This window comes from Misgurnus anguillicaudatus, chromosome 23, assembly GCF_027580225.2.
Source record: "Misgurnus anguillicaudatus chromosome 23, ASM2758022v2, whole genome shotgun sequence".
NCBI lineage: Eukaryota > Metazoa > Chordata > Actinopteri > Cypriniformes > Cobitidae > Misgurnus > Misgurnus anguillicaudatus.
This window is the reverse complement of record NC_073359.2, coordinates 3,782,128-3,796,302: the sequence shown is the minus strand read 5'-3', so window position 1 is coordinate 3,796,302 and position 14,175 is coordinate 3,782,128. Positions and strand designations below refer to the sequence as shown.

Genomic DNA, 14,175 nt, shown 5'->3' with positions numbered 1-14,175 from the left:
AATCAGCTGAGGCACAAAGCAAATCTTGAAACAGCGTGAAACTATATTTGTGCAATGTGCGCATGTCAAATGATCAAATCTGATGTAAATCTTGTGTCATATAAACACGGACATCAATCCAATCACATTATTAAGTGTTCATGTAAACGCTATGATAGGATTTATTAATCGGAAGGATTTTAATCCGATGGAGGCAAAATGTGTCCATGTAAACGTAGCTACTGACACATCTGATCAACTGCTCACTTATAAATGTCTGTTTTTATGAGTATACTTGCAGAGACTGTGGCATTACAAGATCATTTATGCGTATATCTCCTGTCAAGCCCAAAGAAATCATGTGTTTGCGTGATTTTTAAAACGCGCATTGGGCTTGAGTGTGTGCACGTATGCGCACAAAAAAACGCTCCGTTTAGCATCTTTGTCGTTCAAATAGTCTAAAATCCAGGACGTTTTGAAATGTCTTTCGGCACGGTGTTCATTGACTGATGCGGAAAGATGAATCCCTGTGTCTCTGGCGTTCTCTCCCGCGCTCGTTCTGGCACAGCTGCTGGAGCCTGCTTTTTGTTAGCAGTAGCAGAGCGACGCAATCTCATTCATTTCAATGGAAACCTGGGGACTTCCGCGACACGAGTGAAAGTGACCGTTGGCGACCGTATGCGCGTGTCCAGCGACGCAAGAAAGTTAAGAAAAGTTTTACTTTATGCAAAGGTCAAGCGACTTTCGGGAGCGACTACCAATGAGAACAAAGCAGTGGAGTTCACGTCATCCTTCTCTCGTCAGTTACTGGCGTGGATGGTACTCATTTGTTTATGACAAGCAGATTTAGAAACGCCTCATTGAAAGAGACAAGCGACACACAGCGATAACATCGCTGGCTGTCTGAACGAGGGGTGACGTTCACACAACGCATCTCATTTCATGAAGTTAACAAAACAAATGAAGCGATAGGCTACTGGTTATAAAACATGCACATATAATGCAAATTTTACAATCAAAGGGAGTAAATTTGTATTGTCGCCAATGGCGACCTTGACAGAAATTTCACTCGCAAATAAATATATTTGGTCGCAAATGCGACCATTTTAGTCGCAGTTTGGAGCCCTGAGTTGCCTAATAATTCTGCACACTAAAAGTTGCCTAATAATGGTGTACATAGAAATATTCTCTTAAGAAAGGCAAAATTTCACTTTTACTACTTAAATGTTCAGGTTTGAGGGTTTGTTAACATTTTGAATTGACCAAGAGCACTGTAGTTGTACAATAACAAAAGTAATCCTCAAAAATACATCTTGGCAAATAACTCTGCACTCCCTGTAGAAGCAATATCAGTCGAGTTACAGAAACTTTTGAAACACTTACGAATAATCACAGTGCCAAAGGTATTTCTTTCCCTTTCGATCCATTGTATGGGGCAACTTGCAAAACCTTCCTTACAGCATCACCTGGACCATTGCTACCAAGCGGATCTGAAACAAAATAAATTATAATTTAGCACTTTGCAGGCTGCATTATTCCCATCTTAATCCCACATCACTTATAGCAGACCTCTAAAATGGTACACAATGTGTTCAATCTTGGACTGGAAAAATTATGCAGACAACAGGTAAATACATCTTTAACAGATTTAACTAGTTATTTAACATTTTTTTAAGAATTATTCTCAACATACCGAGCCAGACTGAATTTCATGAAACCTTCAAAGATGTTACTGGGGGAGAAAAGTAATATTACAAATATATTCAAGAACCACATGCCATGCTGTATTTTATACTAACATTATCTATTATATAAGCAGTAACTTGCCTTATACTGCTGCTGCTGCAGTATTGTGTATAGCCTACTGTGCATTGTTAACTTACATGTATAAGTTACTGCTTATACAGTATGGTTTACAAATATACTGCAAACATTGTTTACTATTCACAAACATACAGAAACAGCAATACTGTTTCTGTTACAAGTACTGCACAGTAGTACTGTACTAACTTCCACAAAGAATAAATAAAAGTAACATTATCAAAGTCCCTGTAGTGTAGATTATTTTCGATGAGAAGCGAAATAACGTTAAACATGAAAGTAAACTTGAGTTGCAAGTTCTAATCATTGCAAAAGCGTGTCAACTAAGTTACCACATTTACAAATAACGTCCACACAGCGGTTATTCATGCTTGTCGTCTGCCCTCGTCTTTGGGAAAACAAAATATTTTTATTTCAGACCAGGTATTGAGTCAGTTAACTTCACAGTTAGCCACTAGCCAGACCCATAAACAAACACAATCCGACACGTATGATGGAAAAAAGCGTGACTGATCAATCGATGCTAAAACGTTTAACATTACTCACTTTATGCCATATTAGCTAGGTCATACTTTTCAAAGAAAATAAAGAAAGATAAATAATATACACACTTACCTAACGCGGTTTGGATCTCACCGCGTGGACTGTATCTGGAACGTTTCTTCATGCGCATGCGCGGTCCGTCTTGCGCGCCAATTTGTTTTTAAAAATATACATCACAATATAAAATATTAGATTATATAAATATATCAAAATAAATATATCCAGTGCTGAAAACGGACAGTAGTGATACATATAAGCGTTATTAGACGTTTATATTACTCTACTAATTTATAACCTATTTAAGAAAGCATCTGGGAACATTAAATATTTTAAATTTCAGATTATATAGATAGATTACATAAACAAGATGCTGCACATTTTCGTTATTTTTTAGATTCTACTTTAATATTTGTAATTTTTTTATTTCATTTACTTTGTTCCTGTAAGTGTTTATAATTTCTTTTTATAATTAAGTCAAGATTCAAAACAGTGATCCACTTTTCCCATAAATTAAAAAAAAATGTAATTTAAGGATGTCCCCGTTTTTGGTGTGTTCTCCATAACCCACATAAAAGATGAAAACATTTAAAAAGGTTTTGACCCTGTTTTTAAATTTCTAGACAATAACAAATAAGATTTCAAGGGTATTTTAATCATTAGGACATGTCCGTACTTGTCATTTGAAAAAGCTGGTTACCTTTATTTAAGGGCAACCTATCAATCACATAAATTTCATTAAAATTCTTATGCACTTATTGGTTTTCTCCTCTGTGGCTTGATTCTTTCTAGCATCACCTGACCATGTAATGTATATGAATGATTGGAGCATCTTCCATTCCAACTTACTTTCTCGTTTTTTTCTGTACCATTTCAATCACACAATGTCTCTCTGATTGTCAAAGCTTTTGTACATGTCATGTACACAGTTCACCAAAAAAACCCTTCCTGGTTCATAGTGTACAGGACAACAGGACTTTGCACAACTGTAGGCAATAACCTGCATGGGTTATACACACACAGGGGGCTCAACTTGGTGACATAATCTTCCAAATGTAAAGCCATGCCACATTTTTTGTCTTTTTGTCATTTTCAACACATTGATATTAAAGTGCCAGGCAGTTTCAATATCGAAAATTACCTTTATTGCAGTGTGTCATGTAGCTGTCCATCTATGGTGTGCAAACACACAAGTTTCTAAAGTAGAACCATGTTACATACATTTTCTTTTTGAATCTCTGACCTGTTGTCTATTTACGTATAAAGGCAATACTTTGCATAAGACTACAGTCTTCCACGGGAGAAACGAAAACCCTGATCTGCCCACAGACCCTTACACTAGTTGGTGTGTTAACATCATGTCTAATACACTGTGTTTTAAGCTGTAAGGGCAAGTTTGTGTTGTTTTCACTACCATGAAGATAAATCAAATTCAGAGGATAAAAACCCTTTTTTGTTATTTTACTGACGATTGCTTCTCCAATCTAGGTGAGTTCAAGGCAGGATTTGCGAAACGTTTGACCCTGAAAGATACCTACTTTATTTGGACCAACAAACATCTCAGAGTGTTCTGAATGTCTAGTTAGCACTAGGCTAACGCATGTAGTTGCAATTATTATTTAATGTTAAGCTCTTGGCCTGGTACATTTATATAGGTGCTTACCTGGGGGTAAATTTTAGAGTCCGTCATTGTTCTTATTACTTGGATTAATGATAAATGATGTGCAATGATCTTGTTTTTTTATATTTTATTTAACAAGAGCGTTTTCTCTTAAGATTACAAGAACCTTCATCAAGTACAAATATCATCAAAAGGAAGTTTAGAAAATGCTGGATCTAGGAATGTTTTCTCTTAACAAACGAGAACCTTCATCAAGTACTGTAAAAATAACATCAAAAGGATGTTTCAAGAACGTTGTTCTAAGAACGTTTTGTACTAAAAAATTTTCTTAACATTTTGACAACCTTCATCAAGTAAAAATAAACTCAACATGACGTTTCGAGAACGTTGATTTAAGAACGTTTTCCCGTAACATTATGACAACCTTTATGGTTTAGAAATAACCTCAAGAGGACATTCCAAAAACAATGTTCTTAGAATGTTTTCCTGTAACATTATGACAACCTTCATCGTTTAGAAATAACCTCAAGAGGACATTCCAAAAATGTTGCTCTAAGAACGTTTCCCGTAACATTATGACAACTTTCATCATGTAGAATTAACCTCAAGGGGACATTCCGAGAATATTATGACAACCTTCATCATTTAGAAATAACCTCAAGAAGACGTTCCAAAAAAGTTGTTCTAAAAACGTTCCCCCCCTAACATTATGACAACTTTCATCATGTAGAAATAACCTCAAGGGGACATTCCGAGAATGTTGTTCTAAGAACGTTTTTCCGTAATATTATGACAACCTTCATTGTTTAGAAATTAACCTCAAGAGGACGTTCCAAAAACGTTGTTATAAGAACGTTTCCCATAACATTAAGACAACTTTCAATGTGTAGAAATAACCTCAAAAAGACGTTCCGAGAACGTCGTTCTAAGAACGTTTTTCTGTAACATTAAGAGAACTTTTATTGTGTAGAAATAACCTCAAAAGGACGTTCCGAGAACATTGTTCTAAGAACGTTTTCCAGTAACATTAAGAAAACTTTCAATGTGAGGAAATAACCTCAAAAGGACGTTCCGAGAACATTGTTCTAAGAACGTTTTCTCGTAACATTATGACAACCTTCATCGTTTAGAAATAACCTCAAGTGGACGTTCCAAGAATGTTGTTCTAAGAACGTTTTTCCGTAACATTAAGAGAACTTTCAATGTGTAGAAATAACCTCAAAAGGACGTTCCGAGAACATTGTTCTAAGAACGTTTTCCCGTAACATTATGACAACTTTCATCGTTTAGAAATAACCTCAAAAGGACGTTCCGAGAACATTGTTCTAAGAACGTTTTCCAGTAACATTAAGAGAACTTTTATTGTGTAGAAATAACCTCAAAAGGACGTTCCGAGAACTTTGTTCTAAGAACGTTTTCCCGTAACATTATGACAACATTCATCGTTTAAAAATAACCTCAAAAGGACGTTCCGAGAACATTGTTCTAAGAACGTTTTCCTGTAACATTATGACAACCTTCATCGTTTAAAAATAACCTCAAGAGGATGTTCCCAGAACGTTGTTCTAAGAACGTTTTTCCGTAACATTAGGAGAACTTTCAATGTGTAGAAATAACCTCAAAAGGACGTTCCGAGAACATTGTTCTAAGAACGTTTTCTCGTAACATTATGACAACCTTCATCGTTTAGAAATAACCTCAAGTGGACGTTCCAAGAACATTGTTCTAAGAACGTTTTTCCGTAACATTAAGAGAACTTTCAATGTGAGGAAATAACCTCAAAAGGTCGTTCCGAGAACATTGTTCTAAGAACGTTTTCACGTAACATTATGACAACCTTCATCGTTTAGAAATAACCTCAAAAGGACGTTCCGAGAACATTGTTCTAAGAACGTTTTCCCGTAACATTAAGAGAACTTTCAATGTGTAGAAATAACCTCAAAAGGACGTTCCGAGAACATTGTTCTAAGAACGTTTTCCCGTGACATTATGACAACCTTTATCGTTTCAAAATAACCTCAAAAGGACGTTCCGAGAACATTGTTCTAAGAAAGTTTTCCAGTAACATTAAGAGAACATTTATTGTGTAGAAATAACCTCAAAAGGACGTTCCGAGAACGTTGTTCTAAGAACGTTTTCCAGTAACATTAAGAGAACTTTCAATGTGAGGAAATAACCTCAAAAGGACGTTCCGAGAACATTGTTCTAAGAACGTTTTTTCGCAACATTAAGAGAACTTTTAATGTGTAGAAATAACCTCAAAAGGACGTTCCGAGAACTTTGTTCTAAGAACGTTTTCCCATAACATTATGACAACATTCATCGTTTAAAAATAACCTCAAAAGGACGTTCCGAGAACATTGTTCTAAGAACGTTTTCCTGTAACATTATGACAACCTTCATCGTTTAAAAATAACCTCAAGAGGATGTTCCGAGAACGTTGTTCTAAGAACGTTTTTCCGTAACATTAGGAGAACTTTCAATGTGTAGAAATAACCTCAAAAGGACGTTCCGAGAACATTGTTCTAAGAACGTTTTCCCGTGACATTATGACAACCTTTATCGTTTAAAAATAACCTCAAAAGGACGTTCCGAGAACATTGTTCTAAGAACGTTTTCCAGTAACATTAAGAGAACTTTTATTGTGTAGAAATAACCTCAAAAGGACGTTCCGAGAACGTTGTTCTAAGAACGTTTTCCAGTAACATTAAGAGAACTTTCAATGTGAGGAAATAACCCCAAAAGGACGTTCCGAGAACGTTGTTCTAAGAACGTTTTCCAGTAACATTAAGAGAACTTTCAATGTGAGGAAATAACCTCAAAAGGACGTTCCGAGAACGTTGTTCTAAGAACGTTTTCTCACAACATTATGACAACCTTCATTGTTTAGAAATAACCTCAAGAGGACGTTCTGAGAATGTTGGTCTAAGAACGTTTTTCCGTAACATTATGACAACCTTCATTGTTTAGAAATAACCTCAAGAGAACGTTCTGAGAACGTTGTTCTAAGAACGTTTTTCCGTAACATTATAACAACCTTCATCGTTTAGAAATAACCTCAAGAGAACGTTCTGAGAACGTTGTTCTAAGAACGTTTGTTCATCAACATCATAAGAACGTTATTCAACTTTTAATAACGTTATAAGAACGTTGTGTAACCAACCAGACCTGGCCGGTATTTAAATATATAAGTTAAATGCCACAGACGGTAATAGCAATGATCACTTTTACAAGCAGTTTTATTTATAATACAAAACTTCTAATTCCACATAACATGATAAAATATTTAAAATACTATGGCAAACCTCATGATGTAGAAAAATATTTATACTCTCATGACAAAATCACAGGGCTCCTTAAAAGGCACCACTGGAATTGTGAAGGATATACAACCACTGCAATGCAACCCCACTTCAACACAGCAATCACAGCACACAATAAAAGGTGCCACGTCACAAGAATATCCCACCACCGCACCAGTGCCAGTCGCACCCACAAGGGAAGCCCCTGTGCTGCCGAGAGTCAGAAAGGATGAAAACTACAAAGAGAGGAAACAAAATTAATCATATATTTCACAAAAAATAAAATAAAAATAATAATGAATAAAAACACTCAAATCATTACACAAATACTACTAATAATCATAAATCACTTATATAATGAGAAAGGGGAAATTCACCACAAAAATCAAAATATAAAATAGTAACAATAGTCGTGCTTGACCTGTAAAACAAACACTAAATATGAATTCCTTAAATCAACCCTTAAATTAAATTAAGAGGTTTTACCAAATTAAGAAAATACCTTAAAAATATATCTGGATCTGTGAAAGACAGAATTAAAACCAACCGGTTGTTTCTTCTATTAAAAAGGAACCTACAAAACAACCTTAATGAGCAAAAACTTCTTTTAGCATATAAACAGAAAGACTTATTAATACTCATTACCTCTAACAAGCATTTCGCTCATACATCACTCATACTCTTTGAAGACTCTGTCGTCAGGCCAATCACCATTAACACGCACGGTTTTCTGAAAGATGACAACATCATAAAACACTTTTCTTTCTACCCCTTTAACCTACTAATTTCTTTATAAATTCTCATTACCTTAACAATAAAATCCGTACATGAAGATGCCTTATACCCGCATTAAATTAAATGAACAGTAACCTATAAACACACAAACAATTCTAAACATAAGCGATCAACTACTTGGCATTAATTAGCTGGCGTACTTAAAATATACCCTTCCATAGTCATAGAGACCCATTACCTGAAGATCGACAAGCTTGTTTGTAGACCCGACAAATGAGGTGAAAGCAATCCACACTACTATGAGTCTATTTATAGTACCTACAGACAGCGTGAAGCGCAAATCACTTAGTAAGCAAATACTTGTATACATCATCAATGCATAAATGAAACGAGAGCGTGTTATGCTACTGCACACCCCATATAATTACACAAGCAAACACAATCAAGCACAAATACCTTATAATAATGTTTGCTTGTTGACAGAATCAATGAATGAAAGAGGAGGACACACTATGCTACCGTGCGTCTATTTATAGTGCGTGCTGACGTAAACATTACGCTACTGCATAGCCTTATGGGAAATGCAGTCTCGAACTCATATCACCCCGTTACAATCCACCCCCTCAAAAGAAAACGACGTCTCGTCGATAAACCTAGGTTTCACACCCATGGTCTAAACAAACAACTTTGGGGATTGTTGGATGGCCTTGTCACGGGGAGAGCTCTTTGATCATTAGTACAAACAGACTGGGGAAGATGATATGGGTTCCGATGACATCCTGCAGTAGATCTCTGGGTACGTCTTAATCCACGATTACACTCTGGAGGTGGTAATACAACACTTGGAGATCTAGATAAAGAACTTTCTACACTTTCGTCCTGCAACCCTACCTCATCCATTGACTCGGATATAATCAATACAGACTCTGTGTTTGAATCAAGTTCTTCATCTCTCATATTCAGAGGTAGCCCTGGATCACAAGAACTAGGAACAGGACGCAACTCACATCGATGTATTCTTTTAACTGAACCAGTACCATCAGCTGGACATACAGAATACACTGGACCATCTGAACCCTGAACAACCCTATAAAGTGTTGGATCCCACACATCCTGAATCTTATTTCTCCCTCTAACCTTATGGGACCTTCGATACACTAACTGACCCTCTTGCAAAGAGTCATGATGCACCTTCTCATTATTTGATCGAGCACGTTGAGCTGCTGCGGCTTTCAAGCGGGCCCTAGCGCTGTTGAATATTTGTTCCAAATTCTCTCTATGTTGAACTATCCATGGTTCTCCACTAGGCTCCAGATTATCTTGGCCTAAAATAAAATCAATTGGTAGCTGGGGTTCCTCCCCAAACATAAGAACATAAGGAGAATAGCCTGTAGACTGATGCTCTGTAGTGTTGTAAGCAAACACCACTTGTGAAAGAAACTCTGGCCAATGATATTTCTTTTCAACAGGAAGTGTTCGCAATAAATCATGCATCGTTCTATTAAATCTCTCACATTGACCATTGCCTTGAGGCCTATATGGTGTTGTACGAGTTTTAACAATGCCATAGATTCTGCACAATTCTTGAATAATTTTACTCTCAAAGCATCGGCCCTGGTCGGAATGAATTTGCCTCGGTAACCCAAACAAATGAAACCAATGCTCAACCAACACTCGTGCTACAGTCTGCGCCGTTTGATCTTTTGTTGGTATGGCTTGAGTAAATTTTGAGAAAACATCAGTCATGACCAACACATTCTCAGTTCCATTGGATGATGGTTCCAACAATGTGAAGTCAATGGCCAAGATGTCCAATGGCCTTTCTGCTGTAAGGTGACCCATGAAACTTCGAACTTTCGGTCGAACTTCTTTTGCTAAAATACAGCGCTCACATTGCTTGCACCAATTCTCAATAAACTTGTACATCCCGGGCCAGTAACATCGTGTTCTGACTAAGCTAGCGGTCCGCTCCACCCCCTGATGGCCGTGATCATCATGCAGGCTACCTAACACTTCTTCCCTTAAACACTGAGGTAACACTACTTGACGAAACTCCTTATGTCCACCTGGGGCCTGAAACCGTCTATACAACACACCATCAACCTTCATTAGCCTTTGCCACTGGCGAACTAACTCAGTCACTGCAGAAGGTTCAAAACTCCTCTCCTGTTGTGTTGGGGGCTTCTGACGCTCCCAATAGACCAAAAACCGACCGATGACTGGATCTAATTCCTGAAATTCCCTTAAACTGGTCTTAGATTGGAGGGGAAGAGCAGAAATAGTGTCAATGGTCAATATAGACTTTTGAGTGGTGACACACTGTCTTACCATCTCTGGAATAGGTGTGGTCACTGAAATCTCAGCCATTGAAGCTGTATATTGTCTGGACAATGCATCAGCATTGCCATTATATCGGCCAGGCTTATACTTCACCTCCAAATCAAAGTCAGAAAGCTGTCCAACCCAACGCTGCTCCAATGCTCCAAGTTTAGCTGTCTGATAATGGCTTAAAGGATTATTATCAGTGTAAACAATACACTTATGCCCAATCAAGTAGTCTCTAAATTTGTCAGCTACGGCCCATTTTAGAGCAAGAAATTCCAATTTCATTGAACTATAGTTCTGCATATTGCGCTCAGATGGCCGTAAACCTCGACTTGCGAAGGCAATAGGTCTAAGCTTGCCCTGATAGTCTTGTGACAAAACTGCTCCCAATCCTTGATGGCTTGCATCCACTTCCAAAACAAAAGGTCTACTAAAATCTGCGTAAGCCAGGATGGGAGCACTTGTTAACAGCCCTTTTAATGTTTGGAAGGCATACTCACAATCTTCAGTCCAGCTGTTCTTTAGACACATCTTTGATGACTTGCCTTTTCGATTAGAGGCAACTTCTGCAACTAAGCGATTCAAGGCACCTGCAACACTAGAAAAACCCTTAATAAACCGCCGGTAATAACTAGCAAATCCTAGAAACGATCGGAGCTCCTGAACATTCTCCGGTCGTCTCCAGTTTACCACAGTTGCCACCTTATCGGGATCAGTTCCTACACCTGCAGCAGAAACGACATGACCCAAATAATGGACTTCAGGGCGAAAGAAACAACACTTACTAAGTTTAATCTTGAGATTCTGTTGTCTTAAACGATCTAGGACTAATTCAAGACGTTGCAAGTGTTGATCTATAGAGGATGAAAAAATGATCACGTCATCCAAATATAACAACAAGGATTGAAAACTCTGATCACCAAAAATCCTCTCCATTAATCGCTGAAAAGTGCTTGGAGCATTACACAATCCAAATGGCATCCTATTAAACTCAAACAAACCAAAAGGTGTACAAAAAGCAGTCTTAGGCTTATCCCCTTCTGCTACCGGAACTTGATTGTAGCCACTGGCCAAGTCAAGTGTCGAGAACCATTTTGCACCAGTCAACGCATCCAAAGATTCCTCTATCCTAGGTAAAGGAAACGCATCTTTACGAGTTTTAGCGTTCAACTGTCGATAATCAACACACATTCGTAAGGAGCCATCTTTCTTTTTAACTAACACTATGGGGGATGCGTAAGGACTGCAACTCTCCCTAATGACTTGGCCATCCAACAGCTGCTTAATATGAGCTTTGGCAGCCTCAAACTGGCTCGGCGGAAGTCTACGGTAGCGTTGGCGCACTGGAATATCATCCGTCAAGGGTATGTGATGCTCAATTAATGAAGTAGGAGGACACACTATGCTACCGTGCGTCTATTTATAGTGCGTGCTGACGTAAACATTACGCTACTGCATAGCCTTATGGGAAATGCAGTCTCGAACTCATATCACCCCGTTACAGTTGCATAAACGTTGTGTCAAAAACGTTTTGCTCTAACCTTTAAAGAACTTTTAAAAAACGTTAGCGAATGTTGTGGGAACGTTCCCTGTTAGCTGGGGACGCTTGATGCGTTCCAGCACGTCATGAGGTGTCTACGTATATAATGTCTATGGCTGCTACTACTACTGCAGCTTCACTACAGATACAGCTTCTCAAACTGTCTTTTTAAGCACATTGTGTATTTATTTATGTCAAACAATCTTAGGCACAATAACCACTAAAGGAAGATATAGTGTTGTCAAGGTTCATCTGTCCATGCAAGTGGGTATTTTTTCCAAGGCTATTTGATTATAGAATGAAAATAATATTTTCTCTGTAATTTACAGAAAACATAAATTTAAAACTAACTTCATAAGCTGGCTATAACCTCTACTAAGGTAAACATGAAGGTAAATGTAGTCACAATCTGTTGTTGCATCTGCTATTCTAAAAAGTTTGATGTTTGTCTGGATTTAAACTGTATTAAGAAATGTCTAGGGCGGTGTATGAAATAACTCCCTATACAATTCATTCACTATTCCCTACATTAGTTTATAAAATGAGTGTTTACAAAATTTTGTCAATCCGACGACGTTTAACACGATTAAAGGTTACGACGATACAGTGTACATGCACCCTAAACATTGCAATCTGATTTAAATGTTCGTTTACATTATTTAAAATCCGAACCGAAAGTCTGCGCAAGCGCACAGCCAGGGTTGCCAGACTCACGTTTCAAAACGATCCGACTGGACGTTCAAAACTAGCCCAAAAGCATCCCAATGACTATTCACAGCCCAAATACCAATAACTTATCAACGAAATCATTTAATCTTTAACCCGCAGAAAAACAACAACTGGTGGAAACAGTTTAAACAGTATCCCAAATCTAAACTCGAAAAAAGCAGAGGACTTGGCAACGCTACGCTCGCGACAGCATCTCTCGTTGGAGTTCACGCTTTTATACTCTGTATAAAAGTCAAAACTGAGTTGGAATTGTTCTTAAGAAGTTTTCCGATATAGGTAATGAAAACACACTTTTCAAAAGTCACAACACTAATTTATTGCTTTAAGCAGCCTAATGTTTTAAAAGTATAAACAAACGCTGCAGAATTTAGTACAGCGCGCGACTCTATTAATGCTGTTGTTGTTGCGTGTTTCTGTGACGAGATTCATAAATATAATACATGAACTTGGAGCGCAAATGTTTTGCGCATGTGCACGACGTATTTTTGCATCCGATTGAGAAAGTCACAGTCGAACTAACATTGTGTTTTTATCAGCAATAAGAAAAGTTCTTCTTTAATGTTTTGTAGCTGGTATATGTGAGTTTCTACAAAGAGAAATCATGAACTTCAGACTCTCATCACTGATCCTGCTCTTACACATTCAAGGTATGAAACACAGTTTTGTTATTATACTGAAATACTTCAATTTATTATATATTTGTTAAAAGTATGTCAGATTTTAAACTAGTTTAGTCTAATTTAATTTACATTGCTGAACTCCAAAGGCTGAATTCTCCATTTGGATCAGTCTCTAAAATGTGAGTTTGTGTATTTAAAACTGAACTGAGATTTGTGTTTGAGAACAAAATTGATGAATCTGAGTTAATATCCTTACAGGACTGTCTGAATCTCTCATCTTGCTTTGTAATTTTAATGAAGTTAAATACAGATAATCTACAAATGAAGAGTTTCGTTGCAAAACGAGATACATCCATTTTTTTACATTTTTGTCAAAACATGTTTATTATTATGTTATCATGTTATTATTTTGTTTTATGGTGCTACTTAGCTGTATTTTTTAAGTTATGAAGGTTTAAATCCAAACAAACCAGCTGCAGTTGAATTGAAATTAATTGGAATGCACAACCAAAAAACGAGATTTCTGAACAATTAAAAAAAACGGTGGTTATCTCATTTTGCAACGAAACTCTTCAAATATTATTAATGTTACGGTTATGGTTACTTCTTCAGGGTCCCTAACATTGGATAACTTTAATGTAACCTGTGATAAACTGAATATTTGTGGTGCGAGGGGAGAACTGGTGACAGTGAGGTGCGATTACTCAAACATCAACATCAAAACTGGGTTCTGGTTCAGTCAGAAACAGAGAACAAACTGGAGAAACAAAGATGAACCTGAAGATTTAACTTTAGATTCAGATTACTCAGGACGAGTGGATCAAGAGATCACTAAAAACAACTCACGACTAACAATAAGAGATCCAAAAGAGAGAGACCATGGAGAATATCAGCTCATGATCATTATGAAGGATGGAGTTAAACATCTCAGCTCAGTCACAGTCAATCTAACAGTTTCAGGTA

At 37.2% G+C, this 14,175-nt stretch overlaps 1 protein-coding gene across 1 annotated transcript in view; it reads left to right on the top strand.

Moving 5' to 3' along the window:
- Positions 1–14,175, top strand: part of LOC141359642 (uncharacterized) — a 252,291-nt gene that overhangs the window by 183,497 nt on the left and 54,619 nt on the right. The window contains exon 2 of the mRNA XM_073862402.1: positions 13,162–13,239. Within this exon, the coding sequence (XP_073718503.1) occupies positions 13,194–13,239 (46 nt within the window). The 5' untranslated portion in view covers positions 13,162–13,193. The remainder of the gene's footprint in view (positions 1–13,161; positions 13,240–14,175) is intronic.